Source organism: Melanaphis sacchari, unplaced genomic scaffold (assembly GCF_002803265.2).
Source record: "Melanaphis sacchari strain LSU unplaced genomic scaffold, SCAv2.0 Contig42_pilon_pilon, whole genome shotgun sequence".
Classification (NCBI taxonomy): domain Eukaryota; kingdom Metazoa; phylum Arthropoda; class Insecta; order Hemiptera; family Aphididae; genus Melanaphis; species Melanaphis sacchari.
The window spans coordinates 2,540,006-2,562,628 of NW_020271275.1; the positions used below are offsets into that span (position 1 = coordinate 2,540,006).

Sequence of the window (22,623 nt, forward strand, 5' to 3'; positions counted from 1 at the left end):
TTTAATTTTGTTTAACTATTTTAACGATTTTTATTTATTAATTGATATAAGATTGACTAATTGACTAAATTTAATACTGAAGTATATATATTATTATTACTAACATTAAATATGTATAAAATATTAGAACTTCGATCATTTATGAAATATTGTAGTATTAATGTTGTTAATTATGGTGGGAGAGGTGACATAAATTATATGCTTAGGGGCACTTAAATTTTAAATACTACAGTGTAGAGATATTCAATAAATATCAATTATATGGTATATTTTCTATTAACTTTTTAACGTGTTAATTGTTATGTATAAATTATAATATTTTATGTCAAATTAATTTTCAAACTAAAGCTGAGGGTCCAAGTTTAAAAAAATATGAACAAATTCAACAAGTTCAAAATAAATTGAATTAAATTAAATATGAATTTAAATAAATGTAATTATTTGATAACCGGTTACAATTAAAAATGTATATAGTTTTGTTGTTAACATTTTTACTATTATACACTTATTTAGTATAAAGTATAAACTAAACATAACGTTAACAGTCAAGCACCTTGAGCAGATTCTAATAGCTGATGTAGTGTCACTAAAGTAGTGATGTTGCGTAAAAAACAAACTTTTTATAACCAGTTTATATTTCTAAAAACAAGATAAATATTTTTAAACAATATTATGGATATTGCCATATTGGATATATTTAGTTTCCCATAGGCAATAATGCTCAATACTCAATACTATACGTCTATACATAAAATATAAAGATATTATTATATTACGTAATTAAAGATAAGCGTAACCGGTTTGTCACTGCTGCACCGGACTTCTTTATCTTTAATTTTCAGTTTTCAGTTTTCATCCCTCAGTAAACGATTTGCCGTCAACGCATTAGGTTTGTCTTTGGCTAATTTAGATAATTTTTATCAAAAATTTAATAGGTACCAATGGCAATCAGAGTTTAAATTTTTTATAGAAACTAAAACAAAATTGTATGGCGACTAATGTTATTATTAAAGAATAGCCATCACACACAAATGTAATTGGTTTTTTCCTGGAAGATATTTTATTTTCACCTCATAAATAGCTTAAAAAAAGTATATTTCTTAACATTTTAATATTGTCACATTATTTATAGGAAAATAATATTTTTCAGTTTTTCTAGGGCTGTATTTAATTGAGTATCTATACATAATAGTTTGAAAATTGGATTATTATTAATTTTCAAAAGACAAAAGTTAACATTTATCAAGAAAATTTGAGTATTTTAAAATATTTAAAATATTGATAGATGGGAGGTACAAATTGAAAAATTTTAACAATTAATTTTTAAAAATGATTTTAAATTTTATAGTATTAATAGTGTTAATATAATACATAAAATATTATGGTGATTCATATTTCACGGAGAACATTTAACTTTATGATCGAGTACAAAAATTGAAAATCTGCAAGGTCCTCAGAACAAGAATGACTTGTGTTTCTAAAATTTAAATGCTAAGTCTATCAAATGCATAAGGTTGTCTGATAAGTAAATTTTAGGATTGTTGGTAAGGTTTTCATCTTTGATCTTTCCCTTATTAGGTACAATTACTAATTTTAATAATTTTATTATTTGTTGAAAAAATTTGAATTATGTTTATATTTTATTTTCGAGAGTCGTGATAACTGATAAGAATGTATTTGATAAATCATGTGTTATCATTTTGCAGATATTATCAATATTATTAATGTGTTATTATGCGTATCCATGGAGATTGTTTCAAAAACAAAATTTATTTTTCGTATAAGATTATATTTAAGAAAAAATTTCATATTTTTGAATATCGATCATTGAAAGTTTAAGTAGTCAATTGGCAATTAGTGTTTTATTTTTCCGCTTAACGATCTTTTAAACAATATTATTGGTTTACTATTTATTTATTATATTGTTTTAAGTACTATTTAACTTTTTTTTTTTTATTAGTGTCGTACAGCAATATCTAGTTAATTATTTGTATTACCTTGACGTGACTGCACATACAGGGATTTTTTCATCAATTAAAATGGATGACAATGATTTGGAAGTACTTGATTGTTCTGAAACACCTCGTGAAACACCAGAGCCATCTGAACGAACGTCAAATATTGCTGTAGATGTGGTAACTTATAATATACACCTTACAGTTTTATAAACTAAAAACCTATTTCTACTAAACATAATATGTATTTAATTAATATTATTATGTGTTTAGAGAATATTTAAGTGGTATTTTTTTCTTTTAGGCTATGAGCCCAGCAAGTGTGTTGGGCAGTCGTAGACCATCCATTGATGGTATGTCCAGCACATGTACTTCACAATCAGAAGTTCGTTCATTTAAAGATCGTCTCAGGGAACATGTCAATCAAGTCAAGGTATATTTGATAATAATTACTGAATTTTGTGATTATTTTTAACAATTGATATTCCTAGGAAAGAGCCTCCAATACTGTGGTAGTTGAACAAACTAAAACCAAAATTCAACAAAATGTCAAACAGCCTGCTGAACGTTTAGCTCAATTGGTATGTTTGAATATTTTACTATTATAAAACTTGTTATGTATTTATTTTTATAAACTAACTCAAATAACATTTTGCATAACTTTGATAAATCTAATTACCTACTATTTCTATTACATTTGAAATTTAATCAGTTGATTTTGAGTTGAGGGAATGTATATATAAAATGTATATATAATGTAGTTTACATAAAATCGGCAAAGTTTAAATTTATTAACATAACTACACTTGCCACTTATTAACTTATTAAGAACTGTAAATAAAATTAATCAAACACAATAGTACTCACAATTTATACGTGCAATAATAAAAATCAATAGTTAATAAAAATAAATATAATATTTTTTATACCTAATCAGATAATATATAATTTTTAGTTTATTTAAAAAAAATAATATATAATCATTATTTGATTACTTTATGATTTATTGTTTGTGTTATATTTAGATACATTTCATAATTTTGTGTAGATTTCAATATCCTTTTAAAATTAATATATAACATGTCTGTGTTATTTTATTGTTATAAAAAAATAAAAATAAGTTATATTTTTATATTTTTTCATTATTTGCAGTTTTGGTTACGCTTTTGTTAGTTCTTTTAAGTTATTAAATTTATTATACTTAGACATTAAACAAATTTTGAGTTAAAATACAACTAACAGAGTACATTTTTATGTTATTTATAACTCTAGATATATACTCTTAATTTATTTTTTAAATATCACTCGAAGGTTAGAATTTATAATATTAACAAAAAACTTAAAAACATTGTTGTAGTACCATTCTGTTAGTATTTATAAAAACTATTTTTAATATATATATATTATTAAAATACAGATTTTATTTAATTTATCCAATAAATTATACAATGTAAATTGCAATAATCAATAAAATGAATTAAAAATATATAGTTTAAAACATAAATTTACCTATTATTTTTGTTTAATGTTTACTTGAAAAAAGTATAATATACTTCTTCTTAAAACTGTAGTGAATAAAATAAAAAGAATAAAACATTACTTTATAATTATTATGTATTTGTTATTGGTTAACATTATATTAGTGAATTGTATTAAGTAAACTATTTAATCAATAACAATTTAATATGCTTAAGGTTTCTATATGTAAGACATAAGTATTATGATATTTTTATTTTATAGATTGTATTCAAATTTTAATTTTAATTCTTAGATGAGTTCAGAAAATCAAGCAGTTGCTGCTGCATTGGAGAAACATGAAAAGGATAAGATCAATAAAAATGTGGTCATAAACAATACTTATGAGGTACCAATCTACAGAAATAATGATATGTACACAATTTAATGTAGTTAAATATATTATTTACACAGCCAGACAGGTAACTTGTACAACAGCATCAACACTTGCACTTATTTTGTTAATGTACACAGATAACCAATAAACAAACAAGTAAAAAATATCACATAAAATCACCAACTGATTTTTGGTAGGTAAAAATAAAATTATTTTTTTTTTTTATAATTATAACGATTCTCTCTAATTATTGCACTTAAATTCTATTGTTAGTTTTACCATTAAGTTAAGTTTCTTTCACGGGCTGTTTCATCCTTATCTATCAACCATAGTTCCTGCAACATAGCACCTGCATTTCCTCACCTGTCTTGGACAGGTGTACTTTACGAAGCATGGACTTAACTGAATCACATCATGAACATATGCATTAAGCTTTTGCATCTGCTTTTTTTTCTCATTTCTTATTAATTGAAATCTTATCCACATTAATTATAATTGAAAAATAATTATAAATTTGTTCTTTTGAATAAGTATTCAGATTTTAGTCATTAATGTCTGGAATTAATACTATATATTATTTTATTGTAAAAAGGTAGACCATGAAATTGAAAGTTACAATTTTTTCACTAAAGTATGGGATCCTCCTTCTAAAACTGAAGAAATACTCGAAAAATCAGTTGAATCTAGCGGTAATTGTCCAAATTATATTTATTTTATTTTATTTATACATATTTGTATTAATTGTTTCAATACATTGATAATTATTTGAAATTGAAGAAAATATTTTAATGTGTTTAAACATGATATAATACATCTAGTAACAATCTAGTTGCTATAAAATGTCTTTATAAAAATTAACTTTTGAAACCTACCAGTACTATTATTGTAAAAATAATAATAAAGGTATGATTCATAATATTGATTTTTATTAAGGTACTTTCAAAGAAGAAACTATTTTTTTTTTTTTTTTTAATTGTTAATTTAATGTCCTTAACTTTACACTGAAAATAAGTTAAGTCATTTTTATAAATGCAGAAGTTGGATTTTCTAATGAAGAAAATAAAAAACTAGTCACAGAAGATTATTTAGGACTGGCAGATGGGGAGGATGTCGATATCTTAGATCATTCGTTAATACCATTTTTGAATACATCAATAAAAATAAAAGAAGTAGCTGAAAAGATTTATTTTATTCCAGATGGATCTCCAGGTAAGAAGCTTAATGATTAATTAAAATATTGCAAAATAATATTCTATTTATTTAAATAGTATGATTTATTTAAATATTTAATTATTTTTTTAAGTTGATGTTTTTGATTTAAATCTATTGCAATGTTTTAAAATTGGTTTTTTTATTTTTTATTTTTTTTAATTTTTAGAATATAATTTTAGTTAAATGTTATGAAATTAAAAAAAAAAAAAAATAATAGTAACAAAAACGGTGTATATAAATAAATGATTTTAGTGGATCTTGAAAAACGGCTGAATTCAAGACAACCAAGATACCTTGAGAGAGAAGGACTTTATGTTGGTACATATCCCCCAGTCCATGAAAAATGTCTAAATAAACTTCAACAAAGACTTCTTAAGGCCAATGAATTGTAAGAACTGTTGTGAATATGAATATTTTGAATTAGTTAGCCAGTTGAATAGTTAAGACTAGTTTTAATTAATAATTTATAAAATGTTGTTGTTAGTCATTGGTTTGGTGAAGACGGTGAACCAATTAGATTACCCGATCCTCTGACTAGTCCATCTTGTAATTTTTTAGACTCTTCTGAAAATAATGGATATTTGGACATTAAGTACATAAGCGTAAGTATATTATAATTGATACCCTTTATTATCAATAACACTTCATTATTTATATTGTGTGTATTTTTTCTTATAACAATTTATTATGTTTTTAGGCAATACCATTTAAAAGCCCCTACAGTCTCCACAATGACTCCCAAGATTCTAAGGAAATAAAATTTCTTTTAGAATTAGAAATTTCAAAAATTCAGTTTAGTCATCATGCTCTTTTTAGTCGACAACATGTTTTAGACAAACGACTGTTACAACTGTTTTATAAGTATAAGTGTCGTCAAGATATTGCAAGAACAAAAATGTTGTCTGGAAGGTTAGAAGCGTTACGCAACGCTAAAGATACTTTGGTCAAGGTTATGGCAGAAGAAAATGATAAAGATCTACTGGAAAATCATAAAAATCGTTTACATAGGTTCAAAAATGTTTTCACAGCTAGTGATTTTGTTTTAATACTTTTACTTTTTATTTAGATACAAAACAGAAATCAAAGAAACTCGAGCCCAGAGATTGCTGGAAGGTAAATCAGACCGATCTTTAGTATCTAATATTTTGGAGACCTGGAGAGACTTAAAAAAATTGAGAGAAAGGCAAGAATACATTGTTACTAGTACTAAGTTAGAAATAATTGTTGATGACCACGATAATTCTGAGGAATGGGAAACAGAGTTCAATAGGTATGTATTAAAAAATACTGTAGTGATTGAATTTAATATCTTGATAATTTAGGTTAGTAGCGGAGACTCTCGAAGAAATGGGAGAGGACAATATTGAAACCAATATTCCTAAAGTCCGAGATCAGGTGTTCAGTATTCTTTCAGATTCATTAAGATCTCCAGGAGAGCCGATTGTTACATTTATTATGTCTAAAATTGAACCTACCCCTGAAGATTCTATTACTGCAAAAGAGTAAATAAAAATTTGATTTCAATTTTTCATATGTATCAATATTAAAATAGTGTAACATGTTTTTTGTAGTGAGCTTCAACGGAGATTGGCATTGTCTAAATATTCTATTTGGTTTGATGTGATATTCAATGGTCATATTGTGTGTGAATCTACTTTTTTACCGATCGATGACAATTTTTCTATTGATGTTAATCAGAAATTTGTTGTTGAAATTCATCAGTGGCCTGATACATTGTCATTAAACATACATTGTGAAAATCTTAGTTCAAAAAATATGTTTACAAAAAATCCTATAGCAGAAATTTACATACCATTTCCCATAAGGTATTACTGATTAATCATTGCAAGACAAATAAAATACTTTCAATAATATTTTTAATTTTAGCGATATTACATTAGATATGGTTGACATAGAAAACTTGGAATTCAGTTGTTTTGGCAATCAGAGTTTTCAAAATGCTGGTGTTGGTAGTGGTGTAGAATTCAAAGTATTTCCAGAAGATATGGAAATTCAGTGTTTATATACATCTGGTGAAGTTTTGTGTAAGGCTGGTTGGGGCACATTTAATGATAAAATATTATGCCCCCCTGAAAATTACTTTAACAGAATCTATTCACAAAAGTAATTATTATGTGTATTTAAACTTACATAAATGGAATATGATTATATGTAATATACTATGTAATTTATTAAATTAGTACCAATATTTTGTCAACTAAAACAGAAAAGATTTCGAGTTTGATGAATGATTTGCATCCAGATCCAAATGACCCAAACAATGTATCATTTTTCGAGGCTCTAAAAGTGTGTAAAATACAATTGTCCAATCAATGTTTTTCTAAATGTATTGAAAGTAATTTTTTTTTAGAATGTTGATGAAGAAATGGCTTTTAAAATGAAGTCAAAATTTAGTGTTAATATTTATAAAAAAATGTTGGAATTTTGTTCTGAAGAAGAATTAAACTCTAATCCTAGACTAAAATTATTAAAGCTACGTGATCGTGGAGAAATAGAATTTAGAATGGCCAAAGCTGTCCCATTAAAAGAATGGCTTATACCAAAAGACATATTTAATGTAAGTTATTAATGAGTAATTATTATAATATTTTCATACTGAAGTTAATTTACAAAAAATATTTTTGTAACTTACAATTACTATATTTTTTCTTATTGATCTAATTAAATTGGCTGATGTAGTCATATTTAGTATTAAAATACTTTATTTTACCATAAATTGATAAAATTGTGTAATGTATTATTACAATTAAAAGATAATTATTTTTAAATTTAATTTAATGTTATATTCATTTGTTTAAGCCACTTGTGTTTATAAATGGGAGAATAATTTAAGTTTCTTTTGGTTCTTAAGTTTAAAGTTCTGGTGGGTTTGGAAAGAATTTTTTAGAGGTTCATATAATTAGAATGTTCAATGAAGAATATAATTTGTTTGGTTTTTAGTTGAAAAGAAGATTGAGTTATGATTATAATAATAATAATAACAGTAATAATACAAAAAAGGTTTTTCTGTGGAGTAATATGTTTCAATAATTTTATTCAATATCATGCTTACGCTAAATAAATTGTATGAAACTAATTTCAAATAATTTTTTTTTTAAGGAATTTGAAAATCGTGTGGCAACTTCTGAGCTAGCACTTGAAGTTGCTGGTCTTGGATCTTTGGAAACTAGTAGAATCTTGGGGCGTTATTCAGTTATCAAACTTTATGACAAGATCTTTAAGCAATGTAAGCTTGGTAATGGGAATAAAATAACCAGAGATATCATTGTTGAAGACACTGTACCTGATATTGGGTAGGTAAATTTTAATAAAAATTTATCATAATATCAGGGCCGTACTTAGATTTTTGATACTCGTGGATACTTTTAAGATTCTAACACTTTCAGAGTTGATAGTGAAATTTTTAAAACTAAGATAAGCATTAAAAAAGAATAATTGATTAAAATAATATTATTAACAATTATTTAATTATTATTATTTACTTTGAATAATGTATTTAATTAAAAATTATTTACTTGCTTTAAGTGATTATTATTTATTTTTATTATAAATATTATTTCGTTGTAAGAAGAAGAAATGTTTCAAATACACTCATTGTATTAATATGTTTAAGCTACAGAACACCAAAATATTGTTAGAAGATTAAGAAAAATTTAAATGCTTAGAATATATTTTGTCGCATTAAATATTTTATGTCGGTATTTTTTTTAAATGTTTATTGTGAGTTACAAGTTACAATTATAACTACACATCTACTAACTACAAGTTTCGTTATGTGTAATATTGTAATCAGTTTTCTAAGGATTTATTTAATTAAAAATACATTTGAAAGAATATTTCTAAAACAGTTTAGCTATTTTATTTTTGAATTTTCACCTACAAAACAATTAAACAATATGATATACAAAAAAAAATATTTGGTTAAATAAAAAAAAAATATAAGTTTTGCGCTCTTTAAGTTTCACCTCAAGCTGGGTGAATAAAAGTCCTTTTTCCTTTTCTCCTAAATACTGACTTGCACACTGTTATTGTTTAATATTGAATACTTATTAATTATTTATATACTATTGTTATTATTTACAGAACCTTAGGTTTGACATTCATGAAAATGTTTCAGCCCAAACGACCATTACGTCCTAAAAGAAAGGAAAGAAAGAAAGTACCAGTTAAAAGCCTATCAGGACAAGAAATTAAAGTAAATTTCATGAATATTATTGTTCTTAATTATTATTTTTATATATTTTTTTCATATTAGGTTGTTATCAATGTAATGAGAGCTTTTGAGGTACCTGTGAGAAAAAACTCTGATATGATGATGGGAGATATAGCAATGGTTCCAGTACAACCATTTATTGAAATATCCTTTAAGAATCAAACAAGTAGAACAACTACAGCTGAAGGCTCTAATCCAACTTGGAACCAAGATTTGCAATTGGTCTTGAGGTTAGACATTTTTAAAGTATGAGATTACTTATTTTTTTTTTATTCCATTGCTTATGAACTACTTTGTGATGGTATTTATATTTGTAAAAGGTAAAATTTTATTAATTACGGTAAAAACCAAACAGGGACAAATGGATGTGACTATTTGGACGCCAAGTCATTTAGACGCTGCTGTTTGGGCAATAGTATATTTGGACGCAAGGATCAAATTATAGTTATTCAATTCTTTATTTTTACTTATACCAATGAGAATAAAATATAAATATACGTATATTATAGTAGAATTATCATAAAACATAGTTTATAAGCATACATTTTATTTAAATATTTATAATAATAAAACAAATTAATCAATACTGGTATAAACGACTTAGTGCCTAAACGTTAATGTTGATTTGATAATGTAAGATAAATCCTAATATCATGATAAAACTATAGTATTAATTATAATTATTAATTTTGTCCTCGTGTCCAAATGTACTGGCACTCAAACAGCTGTGTCTAAATGACTTCGCGTTCAAACGGCCGCATTCATTTGTTCTAGATCGGGTAAAAATATATTTCTGTATGCTATTTGTGAGCAATTTGAGCTGAAGTTTGACTTAATACACTAAAAAACAAGAAAACATGTACAATGCATACTAAGTAAATCTTAAGTATGCTGTATAAACTGTTAAATATATGATTTTTTTGTTTTTTAAAATTGTATGTATTTAAATGGAAATAAACTTTAAAAAAAAATAAATAATAAAGTTTCGATAATGATTGATAGACAGGCATATTGTTCATTTTTATATGTGCCAGGAACAAGTTTATAATAATTATTACAAACTTCATTGGTTTTTAAATAATTATCACAATTATAGAATATATTATTGTATTTAATTAAAAGTGTTGTGGAAGTAAATTTTCACCTGATAATTGATTTCAATTAAGCAAACATAAAAAATAATGTATGTGGAAAAATGTTTGATACATTTTTTAATTGTTTCTAAGTTTATTGATTACTTCCAATATATTTAGATGACATGTTTAAAGATGATTTATATCCCTAGTAATTTTAATCATCTATTTATACCTATTATTTATATACTATAGTAAAATACATAAAATAAAAATAGTAATTATATTTTTTTTTACTTATTGTTATTATAAACAAAATAATCATAATATTTTTAAAAACTAAATTAAATATATTCAAAATTTACAAATTATGATGTTTATTTTTGATTAAGCATTTTTGTTATGCTATGGTATATTATTTTTGTAAGAATTTATTTTATTAGGTATACTTAGATTTTAAATGTTTAACTATTAACTGATTATAATCAATATTGAATAAGTTATTATTAAAAAAATTAATACAACTGCATAATTTATTATACACAACTTAATTTTAAGTATAATTTTTTTAAACAATTTTATTCCAAAATTTTTTAATAAAATCTTAAATATACTATTTCCTACTGTTGTATATTATTATTATTTAGCTTGTTAAATTAAAAATTAAACAGACTAAATTTCTTAGTTAAACATTCAATAAAATTTTTAATATTTTTTTTTTACAGATCAAATTCAGTTGATTTATGTCCTAATGAAGTTCAACCTATTGATGATTGCATTTACATAAATATGTATGATGAAATAGTTGTTGATATATTAGAAGATGATAGAACACGAGAAACAAACATACATCAACGTTTGGAGAGACATTGGTTAGGAAGCTGCGTAATACCTATATCAGCATTATTCAATAGCTCTCAAGTTAGTAAAAATTGTATTGATATACTCATAAAATATATCTTAAAATAATAATATAATATATTTTAAAATATTGTTATATTGTTATCATGCATTACTCACATTAAGCCATGTTTATTTTTCAAGACGTGTATAATAATTATATTTATTACTAATTTTATATTTGGTTTTTTATTTCTAGAAATGGTCGTTTGATAATTATTACTTCTTATCTTAATATAACAATAAAATATTTTTATGTTTCTGGATGGTCTTGATAATTACATTTAAAATATCTTTATTGAAATAAGTTTAGTTTATTTGTTTATGATTAAATGGAAATGAGGATTAATTATATTTAATAAATAAGTTATTTAACGAAAATCAAATTTAAAATTATCAATTTTATGTTAAGCAAAAAATAGCAGCTACCAACTGAAAGTTTGTTACAAATATTAATATTGTGAAATAAAACTTTAAAAAAATTCTAATTATATTTATTACTTTGTTATTATATTTAATAAGTTTTTGGTTTTTCCATGTCCTATTAATTTAATTGTTAAATCAAAAATATTAACCAATATTTAATAAGCAATTAGGTAATATTAAAATGTATTTTTGTATAAAAAACTTTTTATGGTATTTTATGAAATAAATATGTTTTGTATGCTGTAATAAATCATTATTGTCTATTGACTTATATTTATTCTTAATAGCCCTTGCTTTCAATAAAAATATTAAAATTAGAGTAGGAATTTTCATAATTTATATTTCATTTTATTATTTGTCACAACATTAAAGAAATTTATTAACTTGTTATTTAGTATGTAATATATTAATAATTATTATGGGCTAGCGTAACTAATGTAATTTTAAATTATTCTAAAAATACCATTAAATATGCATGTGTATTTTAGTATAATATTATTGGATATATTTATTTTATTTCAATATTTTTTCAGATCGAGGGAATATTTCAAATGAACACACCTAGACACCTCTTGGGATATGAAAGACTTGTTTCGAACTCTGAAAGCTCTCATTTTAGGAACTCAACTTTTCTGAGTTTATTTATTATGGTCCAACCTCCACTGCACCATCCTGAACCTATCAAGGTTGGTTACATCTTAATACTAATGAATGATAAAATATCTATCATAACATTCCATTTTCAAAATTTTGTTAGCAGGTTTTAAAATGATTTTTTTTTTTTGCTTTAGTTTTGAGTATCGTAGTATGGAGTGTTTTGAGTTGTTTATTTTAATAATATGTTAAATTATTTTGATACATTTACATTTGATCATTAATATATATTATGACATTAGGACATTTTTGAGTTTCTTTTTTTTTATAATTATTATTAATTGAATCAATTTTAGAAACTATACAATGTCATAACATTTAGTTATAATTTGTATGCAAATATATTATTTTATATAATAAGTTTTTAACTACAAGATAAACAATTAAACTGATTTAATGCTTATGTTAATATTATTATTTTTACACGGTACTACTAAGATAGCTTATATAAGTATAAAATATACTTAGGACTTAACAGAAACATGTCATTGAATTTAAGAGCTGAACATGTATGACTTATTTATTCATTATTTTTATTTAAAAAAAAATTATATATTCAGTTATTCAATGGATTTATCAAGCTAAATGCTTTTAATGGATTATTATATAGATATTTATTACTTTATTTTTATCCTTTAACACATTTTTTTTAATTTGCTCTTAACCTAATTAATGATCTTGAACATTTCAGCCTATTTATTATAGTATAACATAAATTTATTTTGTACTCTTACCCGTTTATGTTAAACTGTTCAATTTTTTTCTTCTTTTTAATCAGTGTAATTGAAAACTTTTTTGCGTAAAACTTTGATTTTTAATCATTATCATTATCGTTTGATACGCAGGTACCTATAATAATTATATAATATTATTTTAGATTTAAAATTATGTTATGTATCTAAAAATGTTGTTGAATTATAATTTACAGGAGAGGTTGGATTGCAGCGAATCGTTTAATTTTGAGAGATATTTAGAGTATTGGTCTGCAGAAGGAAAAAAACAGTTTCCCGGAAGGTCTGTGAAAACCTTAGTGATACATTGCAGTGGTAAATCCGTTTGTGTGACTAGATTCTTCAGGCCATTGCCGCTCCCTGGTACGTTATGATAAATTTTCATTTTATCCTACGGTGTTTTTTTGAGCTTTTGTATATAATTTTAAGCTAGGTGGTATATATAACACATATATCATACAGGCAAAGCTCAATGTAACACAACATTTTAGAGGGTACTACGATTTTTATTTTATTTTATTTCTAGCGTTCCGCGTAAAGTTGTCTTGTACTTCAAACCAATGTTTTTAAAGACTTTATTGCACACAATAGTTGTTTAACGCCTAAACATAAAATATTATTTTATAAAATGTTGCGTCTGGATGGCTAATTTATCAGGCCTATTATTTATATCAATATTATTTTTTTTATCAAACTAAAAAATATATATATATTAAGCATTCATAAATCTAAAAGAATAACATTTCGAAAATAAATAAATATGAATTTAAAACAGAGAAGAAATTATTTTGATTTAACTTCATAGCATCTGCTTACCAACGTACCATTTGAAGAGTAAGTTAAAGGGGACGCCTTTTAAGCACAATCGGATGTTAATGTGACAAAGTTTCTTTGTGTTCCCTTCTTCAACCCCTGTATACAGTACAACACTATAACGATAATGTCAATAGGCAGTTCTTTGAGTTCTCTCATCAAGTTTTGAAATGTTTAAAAAAAAATAATAAAATAAAGTACATTTTAATTTATCGAAAAAATTATAACTGACTTATCATCTGTAACACGTTATTATTTTTTTTTTATTTACCTATATCTTTTATTTAAAATTGTTGTATTTTTTTTTTTTTATCAGTTATCTCCGAGGATGTATCAAATATCACTGCTGAAATGGTCGCTAGATTTGTATCGCTCATACCTGTGATCAACAGCAACGTTTTGCTCATCGGCCGTTTTGACGTTTGGTTGACCGGAGATGTGAGTCTTATTAATATATCTATCTCTCTCTCTCTATTATATAGATGCAGTATATATATATATATATACTGCACGGAATATGGGAAAAATAAAAATGTAATTCACGTACCACTCCACTGCAGTTGTGTAATGCATTGGCTGCAGCTCTTACCACGAGTACACTCACAAATAAAATAGTTTTATAGCTAATATTGAAGGTCGTAAACTACACAACAGACTCTTAAATCTTAATGCTGGACATTTATATTTTATAATTTATAGCCATCAAGATACATTGATTTTCAAACGTGTTTATTTTTATTTTATTAATTGCTTTAAATTGAATGAAAAATATTTTTAGACATTGGCTTATCATATCATTATATTGCTTGGTTTACAAATATATATATATATAATATACTTATAGTTCATAGTCAGTTCGTTTGAAGTGTTACATACTCGTATATTATTTATGATTGCTATTTGTAGTAGCACTTTTTAATCAATACTTAAATGCCATATTAAAATTTGGTTTATCGCATTAAAGGTATGTTTATTATTTACTAATAATAACGGTATTTATGCATATCCGGTCGTACTGAACGGATGGTTCAATGTCAGTGCAATTCGATTTAAATATGTCTATTTGCACCGATCTAGTTTTGTACTGTTCATATATGCATTAGTTTTATCTTAGTATGGGTGTTTTTTACTGAAATTGTCTTTATTATTTAATTTAATTTTTACTAATTATTTGAATACTTATTAAAACATATAGCTAAAAACTTACAGATTTAACTGTACTTGTCTTGTCACTTGATTCAAAAAATAAAAAGGAATATATTATTATGATTTCGTAATAGTATTATTTATACCATTGATTATAAATTATAATCATTGTTTGTATTTAAAAAAATTTTTGGTATATTTCCTGTTTCAGTAAATGATATCTGTACATACTATTGACTATTAGTAAAATATATTTAATTTCTTTGGATTTCTTAATGGGGTTTGGTATACTATACTTAATGCATTGTTCATACAAACCCTAACGAATATTTCTATTTTTGCTTAAATATCGTAGTAACGCATTTATATTTTGATTCCTCAATATCAGATGAAAATAAAACTACGAGGTGTTTAATAATTTAATTAGAAGTGTTCAATGTTTTTAAAGGATAAGGGTAACATATTAAATCAATTATGAGGGCTTAAATACATTAATACAAAATTTTAAATTATCTTTAAATAATTATATAATGTTGATAAAACATAAATGTATTTTTTACGAGTATTATAAACTGTATGTGGATAAAACACCGAATGTCGACCGACCGCAGAAGGTCGACATTTGGTGTTATGTTGATATCGCGTTTCAGATGTAATAAACATAATATGTTTTTTCTCATCCGTTTTGTACTTTAATATGAAACAAAAACATATTACGAGGCAAATGTTCAATAAACCTTTTAGTATTTTTTCTAAACAATATTATTTATTTATTTTTTTTTGAAAATAATAATTTTCACGAATATTGTCCTCAAGACGTCACATTAAAATAATAATTGTTAATCGTGGAAATCAAAATAAAAAATGTTGACCATTCATTAGCAATAATTCACTGATTAGTGAGTAGATGGGTGTCGCAAGTGATTAGGCACCCTTTCCCACATTACCTTATATATAAGGTTCTTATAAGATCGACTTGCAATGTATAGGTACAGTGTCGTCATATTAATGATAAAGTGCGTTCTGATCAGTTAAAAAAATTATACTTAAATCATAATCCATCTGGACCGTGTTAAATTCGCAGTTAGATTGTTTAGATTTGCGCCGATTGTTTTAGCAATTGTTGGGTTTACTGTTCGGCGGCGGTTCCGGTATCGACCACGGTCTGTTGCTGTGCTGCTATTTCGCCAAGTTAAATGTCCGGTCTTGGCTGCTGCTGGGCACTGGCGTATCCCGGGGCGAAGCAGCTTACGTACTAACATCGCGCCCGGTGCCTGACCAACCGGCCGCCGCGCCCGTGTACGACGTCTGGGACCCGCTCACCGGTCAGAAGTACTCTACGTGCGACAGTTTTTCACCCGTACAGGAAGCATATTGTTTGATAAACGCCGAAAACGTGAGTAATTATTTATAGACCTTACTAATATAGGCCTTATGATCAGATGTTATTATAGTCAATACAGCTAATTTTTATTTCTAAGCGAATGTTAGAAAATAATTTTTTGCAACGGTAATAACTATGTGGCGTGATTTTTGATCTATATTATCATCTTATACAAACACTTAAACTCAAAATGTTTAACACTTTTTTTGGAAAAATATTGATCTGTTACAGCTGTCTTGGGTGACTTGTTTTAATTTATATTTCCACTCTCCCTGGTTATTACCTTTTTCAATTAGCTATACCGAGTTTTATTTATTTTTTTTATACGTTATATTACAAACTAAACTTTCAACTGAAGACATTATTTTTTCTCGACGTATTGTCTACTTAGCTATTCCGAGGTATTCCTTGAGAAATAATAATAAAATAATTTAAATAAACATTCATATTCCCTCATATCTAACGTCGTAAAATACCTATTGTTGGTATATTACAATTTTTTTTTTTGTTTATCTTATACCGATTTTTTTAAATTTTATGTTTGTTCATTATTAACTAATTTAATTAAAGTAAAGTAAATTATTAATCACATTTTAATATATTATTTATTATAGCAGAATATTCATGAATAAACGAATAAAAATATTTACTATGTTGTTATATATTATTATTGTCTATTTAAATTTAAGAACATCCTCTCGTATCATAATTTGAAAAAATCTTCGACCACTTATGTATGTTATGCATAATATAATATACTAAACGTCTAGACCGCTGCTAATATTATTTTCGTTTTTCGTTTTTATTATTAAAATAATTACTCTGGTTAGGTTAGGTGCGTATATACATTTAAATATTATACATACTACCTACTTATAATGTTTATAGATTTGGTTGAATGTTCAGTACGAGAAATCGGTGCCCAGGACTCGGTGGGACGTAACGCAGTCCCGGGACTGGAACCCGGCTTTCGGCCGGTATCAGGCGGCGCCCACCGCAGCAGGTTCTGTGCAGCCAGATACGGTGGACTACACTCCGGCGGCCATTGCGGACGCCCGTCTCTTGCAAGACAAGCTGGAGACGACGTTGCGGAACGCGATGATGAAGTGGCGAGTCAAGTCCAAGACCGTGTGGAACAGGTATTGCATATCGGTGCTGCGAAAAATCCTGCCGAACCTGGAGCGGGAGACGTGGAATGGCGGATGCAAGGACATTACCCCCGCGGAAAACGGTTACCTGGCCGAGTTACAACACTTGCTCGTTTCTCACAAGGTGTGTAGTGTTCATTTAATATATCCACTATAGACGTGCCGTTTGTTAACTATTCCTCGAGGACGATGGGGTAATCGGGTAGACTATAACGTATAGTGCGCGAGTGGCAAACCCTTTTCGGGTCACGTGCCGACCATTTGTTATCAAAGTTTTTAAAAAAAAAATGACGTGCCAGCAATATGCTGATATAGAGTTTTACTATGCACTAGTTTTTGTCGGAAAAAAAGAGTGGTTTTGCCTGACTCATTCTAAATCGTACTCAAAAGTTATGTAGCCGTATGGGTGCTTTAGTAATTTGTTACCCCTATGACCGATTGTACTTTCATACTCGATATGAAATCCAAAATGTTCTCTTATTTTTTCACTTCTGTTAAAATTCTCGCGTGTTAACAAATTACGTTTTGTTTCGTTTAATTTTTTCTTTTATTTTTGGTCGACTAACTTTTCATTTTAATAGTAGTCGCACATAATAACAGTCATCAAATAACATCATTCTTAAATGCACAGTATTTTTCTGTTATAGGTATTATTATAACGTTACGTCCTTATGTGTTTTATTTCAGATGTGTGGTTTCCCCATCAACAGACCGTATTGCAATACCGAAGTTTTGGTCGACGCCGTACAGTCTACGGGTATGCACTTGAACGAAAACCCACTGGTGGAGTTCGCGCTAGCCGTTTACGTGCACCCGTACCCGAATCAAGTCTTGTCCGTTTGGATCTATCTGGCATCTCTGCAACCCAGGCGTTGATCACGTGTGATGATGTATGCATGTTTAGTAAATAATTATTAAAATATTTGACGTGAAAACAATTGTGCTCACATTAATACGATATACCAGAGATTGATCAACCTCAATTTCTCTTTGGGTTTTACCTCAGTGACTCAAAGGTTTCTCCATTTTCATTTTGAAATTTAATATCTGTTATTTAAAATATATATATATGTATATTGCTTAAGCCGAAATATACTAAACTTTTTTTTTTTTTAATAATAAAGTTTCTCGACTATGGAATTTAATTAATAAATATTTTTTTTTTAAACTTTTTTTTTGCCTTAGAAATGGTCTTTTACAAAAGATAAAATATACAAATCCTTTTTGTTTAAAAGGTAAATTTATATATATATATAAAACGAATAAATATCAATAATCTGCGTTTCTGTAACGTACCAACAATAGGTAACTGGTAACCGGTTTTTAAATAAATATGCATAATATACGTATAAGTGTACGAATTGTATTTTATTTATATTACAATAGTTTTCTTATTTCTATGTACCTTTTGAACAGTAATTTTAGTACTTGGTAGTTTATAGTTGCTTATATCTACGGAAAATGGTATTATTATGAAAAAATGGTTCTTTTATCGCTTAAACTAAAAATTTATATATTATGACAATATATTTAGATACGCCAAATTATGTTTTTAATATTAAAAAGTATATTAGCTACCCATAAAAATTCAAAGACGCATTTAGCATTATACCTTTTTAAATACTTCCAAATACTATCCCCTCAATTAAAAAAAAAAATAACAAGGTATTAGTTTTATTATTTATTTTTTATCGAACTTTAAATAAAGGTAAACGTTTCGAAATACTACCCATCATCGTTTTTGAAAAATATCGAATTCTTTTTATTCTTATCTAGTTCTGTTTGACGCAGTTTCAAACAATTTAATCTGTTTATATAATAAATACTTTATACTAATTATACTACCTACTTATGACTGTTAAAAATTAAAACATTACCATAATTATTACTTATTAGTGTCGGATTTAGAAATCTTAGAAGGCCGGGGTTCAAACAACACAGGTCTTAAAAAAAAAAATTAAATTTATAAATCATATTTCTATTCGCGGTACTTGATAATAGTGTAAATTGATCATTAAAAAAAGAAAATGTTTTCACTAAATCGATTCATATTCAGTGATAAAATTTAATCTATGAGAATCTAGAAGAAGGTGGTGGTTATTTTTTTAAAACATTTGCTTACTGTCATTGAATATTCTTAATAATTTCTCACAATAAAAAGACAGCAAATCCAGGACATCAATCCGATGGGATCTTGAATAACTTCATCATTGAGGACTTAGTGCTTACATCCTCTGCAACTCTGCCAAATCTGGCGCCGATTACTATATCGTGTAATTTATCATTAGTTAAAACTGTGGATTTTAATTGACCATTAATTGACTTTTAATTCTTTAAAGTCATTGGTATAAATTATAAATTACACGACACGAGTTTTTTAACACTATAAATAATGTAGAAAACAGACAATAAACATAATTTTTTTAAATAAATTAGTTTTCAAATTTTTACACGAAGACTCTAAAAAAAGTACTCATACATATTTCTTACATATCTTGTCCCTTCTCATCGTCACATTATAAATTCTACATATATATAGACACTTACCTCAACGCTTATTTATCTTCTTCTATATTGTGCTACATTAATTTAACGATACCAGCTAAACGCGATTACACCGAATGAAACTGAAAAAAAAAAATTATATGCGGCATGATAATGTCAACCGCGTTGTATGTATATAGGCACAGCGCGCAAATCCGTGAAAAGCTCTTTTATACACAGTAGTTGGAGGAGAAAAACTGATCCGATTAAAATGTATAAACTGCTGTAAGATTCGCGCTGACGTTTGCGTGATTATGTGGATTAATATAATTATAAATACATTTAAGCGCATTTATGAAAAAATTGGAACGTCGATAAGAAATATTTGCGAGGCGTAGGTACTCATAGTGTATAATATGATGTGATGTATATTGTAATACGATGTGTAATTATCTACACTTGACGATGCATTTTTACTTTTTTTCAATTTAGAAGTCCTCGATGTGTGTGTTTTAATGCCGTATTTATCTTGAAACTCTTGAGTATTTAGAGTTGCAAGGGTCGTACCTACTATGTTCCGTAAAAATATTTTACGAATATTTTATTTGATTTTTTAAACGAATAGCGCCCGACTGAGTTTGTTTATAAGAAGAATAGATATCCCCTCAAATTGTCTGCTTAATCTATTCAACTCGTATTATAGCTGCGTGGAAAATTTGTGACTAATTTCGTATTATATTAGCTTTGATATATAAATTTATAAATTATTCTCGATCGTGCAGCAATCAAATTTAAAGTTATTAAGACAACTGTGTTTGGGCGTTGAAATGTTTTACAATAGTTAAACTTTTCTGCTACCCACGAGCATTTTAAAATTTTAATATTTGAAACGCTCATTACTTGCGTGAAAATTGATTGAAAATATCCATCGTAAAAAATTCAACTCATGGACACTGAGTTACCGATAAAGTTTTTGACTTGAAGTTTGATATTAGGTCAAATGTTGGTATGTTGTTCTAATATTAAAACTAGCAACACGAGATTAGTTTTGTTGGACGCAAATTTCTTAAGTGGGTTAGAATGAAAAAACAAATTTAGGGCGCAGATATCCCTCTTAAAATACAATGATAATGTTCATATACTCGTTCAGACTATTGCAATATGGGTAGAGAGAACTCAAATTTGATCGATTTCATTGTTGACTAATTTCATAATAAATATATTAAAACTGTGGCCTAATGGCTAAAACGCCTTCATTATAATTTTTTTTTTGTGTTTAGTATTTTCCTGATAGTGAACCGTTAAATATTAATTTCCTCCGGGGCCAATTAGATAATACAATACGTAAGTCGAGCAATTAATTTTCTCGAAAAAGATTTGGACTTTACCACAAAACGCTTGTATACAACTTAAAAAACCTGCGATAAAGGATTACGGACTCGGTAGTCGCAATTGTTATTATTATGATTTTTATTTTGCAGAGAAAGGGGTGCTGCTTGGGCAGATGATCAGTACCCCCAGTTTTGAAATTAGAACTCTCACAGTTTAAGCCGTTCGTGAACTGACGCCGAAACAATAAGGGGGACATGGAAATCCTCAGTTTTTTCATTTGTAATTTCGCCACATCGCGAGGACACCGACGAAAATCACCCGCAGGATCGTTTATTATAAAACATTACAGTATCTCGTTTTATTTTATCGTCGGATTTTAATCCGCGTCTTATGTGGACTTATTGAACCGGTATAATATATTTTATCACGTTTATTAGTGTTTATTCGGATTCGCGGTCAGGGTGCGCTTTAATAACCACACGCTGGTTGCTCGTTTACACACACACACAAACGACAGCAGGTACTTATTGTAGATATAAGTGCATTATACAATATTTAATAATATAGACGGCGCACAGTGCATTATATATGATACATATTTTATTTATATTGCGTTTTATAAATTCGCACACAGACGAGTAATGTACGCGGACGTGATACAGCGTGTGCGTGCTGCGCGGAGGGGTATGATTTATACATATATTTATATATGTATACATACGTATATTCTATTGGACGCGGTCGAGCGCTTTTTTCCGAGTGCACTCTTGACCCGAGGACTGACTTGTAGAGAAACTTAACGTTTTAAATGGGGAAACAATGGGATGCAAAACAATATTGGCGTTACACTCGCGCGCGCACACATACACACACACACACGCCCACGCGTACGATATAATATTATAGTTATCCCTACATTAGCTACGTAATATAGCTTTCCCAGAGTTTCTGCTCTCGAAAATGGGTCAGCGTACGTTTGTCGATATAATGGTAATGGTAATAATAATAATAATAATAATAATAATAATAATTCTAATAGTATACAGTGTTGATTTATAAGTATGTACCTATATTATGTAGGTATATACGCACAGACGTGTGTAGAGACGTCGTTATTTCGCGGGACGCCGTGAAAGTGTGTTGCGGAGAATTGTTCGCGTCCAGTTACGTTTTAAATGCGTACAGGATAAAATGGGTGTGCATGCATGTAAAAAATGTATGTTTTATAATTCAACGCGAGACCTCTCGGAGGTAATAACCGTCGTTTTGCGACGAAATC

General features: G+C 27.0%; 1 protein-coding gene across 1 annotated transcript; it reads left to right on the plus strand.

The window, feature by feature from the left end:
* Positions 1-1,927: 1,927 nt before the first annotated feature.
* LOC112597563 (coiled-coil and C2 domain-containing protein 2A) lies at positions 1,928-18,612 on the plus strand. The gene is made up of 25 exons (XM_025343666.1): positions 1,928-2,135; positions 2,260-2,388; positions 2,447-2,536; positions 3,727-3,819; positions 4,400-4,496; positions 4,843-5,016; positions 5,272-5,407; positions 5,504-5,621; positions 5,717-6,027; positions 6,086-6,289; positions 6,342-6,521; positions 6,591-6,845; positions 6,907-7,143; positions 7,221-7,326; positions 7,391-7,597; positions 8,140-8,333; positions 9,124-9,235; positions 9,296-9,483; positions 11,052-11,247; positions 12,186-12,338; positions 13,235-13,400; positions 14,167-14,288; positions 16,114-16,392; positions 17,269-17,652; positions 18,216-18,612. Exons 1-25 carry the CDS (start codon positions 2,040-2,042, stop codon positions 18,402-18,404), a joined length of 4,416 nt encoding a protein of 1,471 aa, XP_025199451.1. The 5' UTR covers positions 1,928-2,039; the 3' UTR covers positions 18,405-18,612.
* Positions 18,613-22,623: the final 4,011 nt, after the last annotated feature.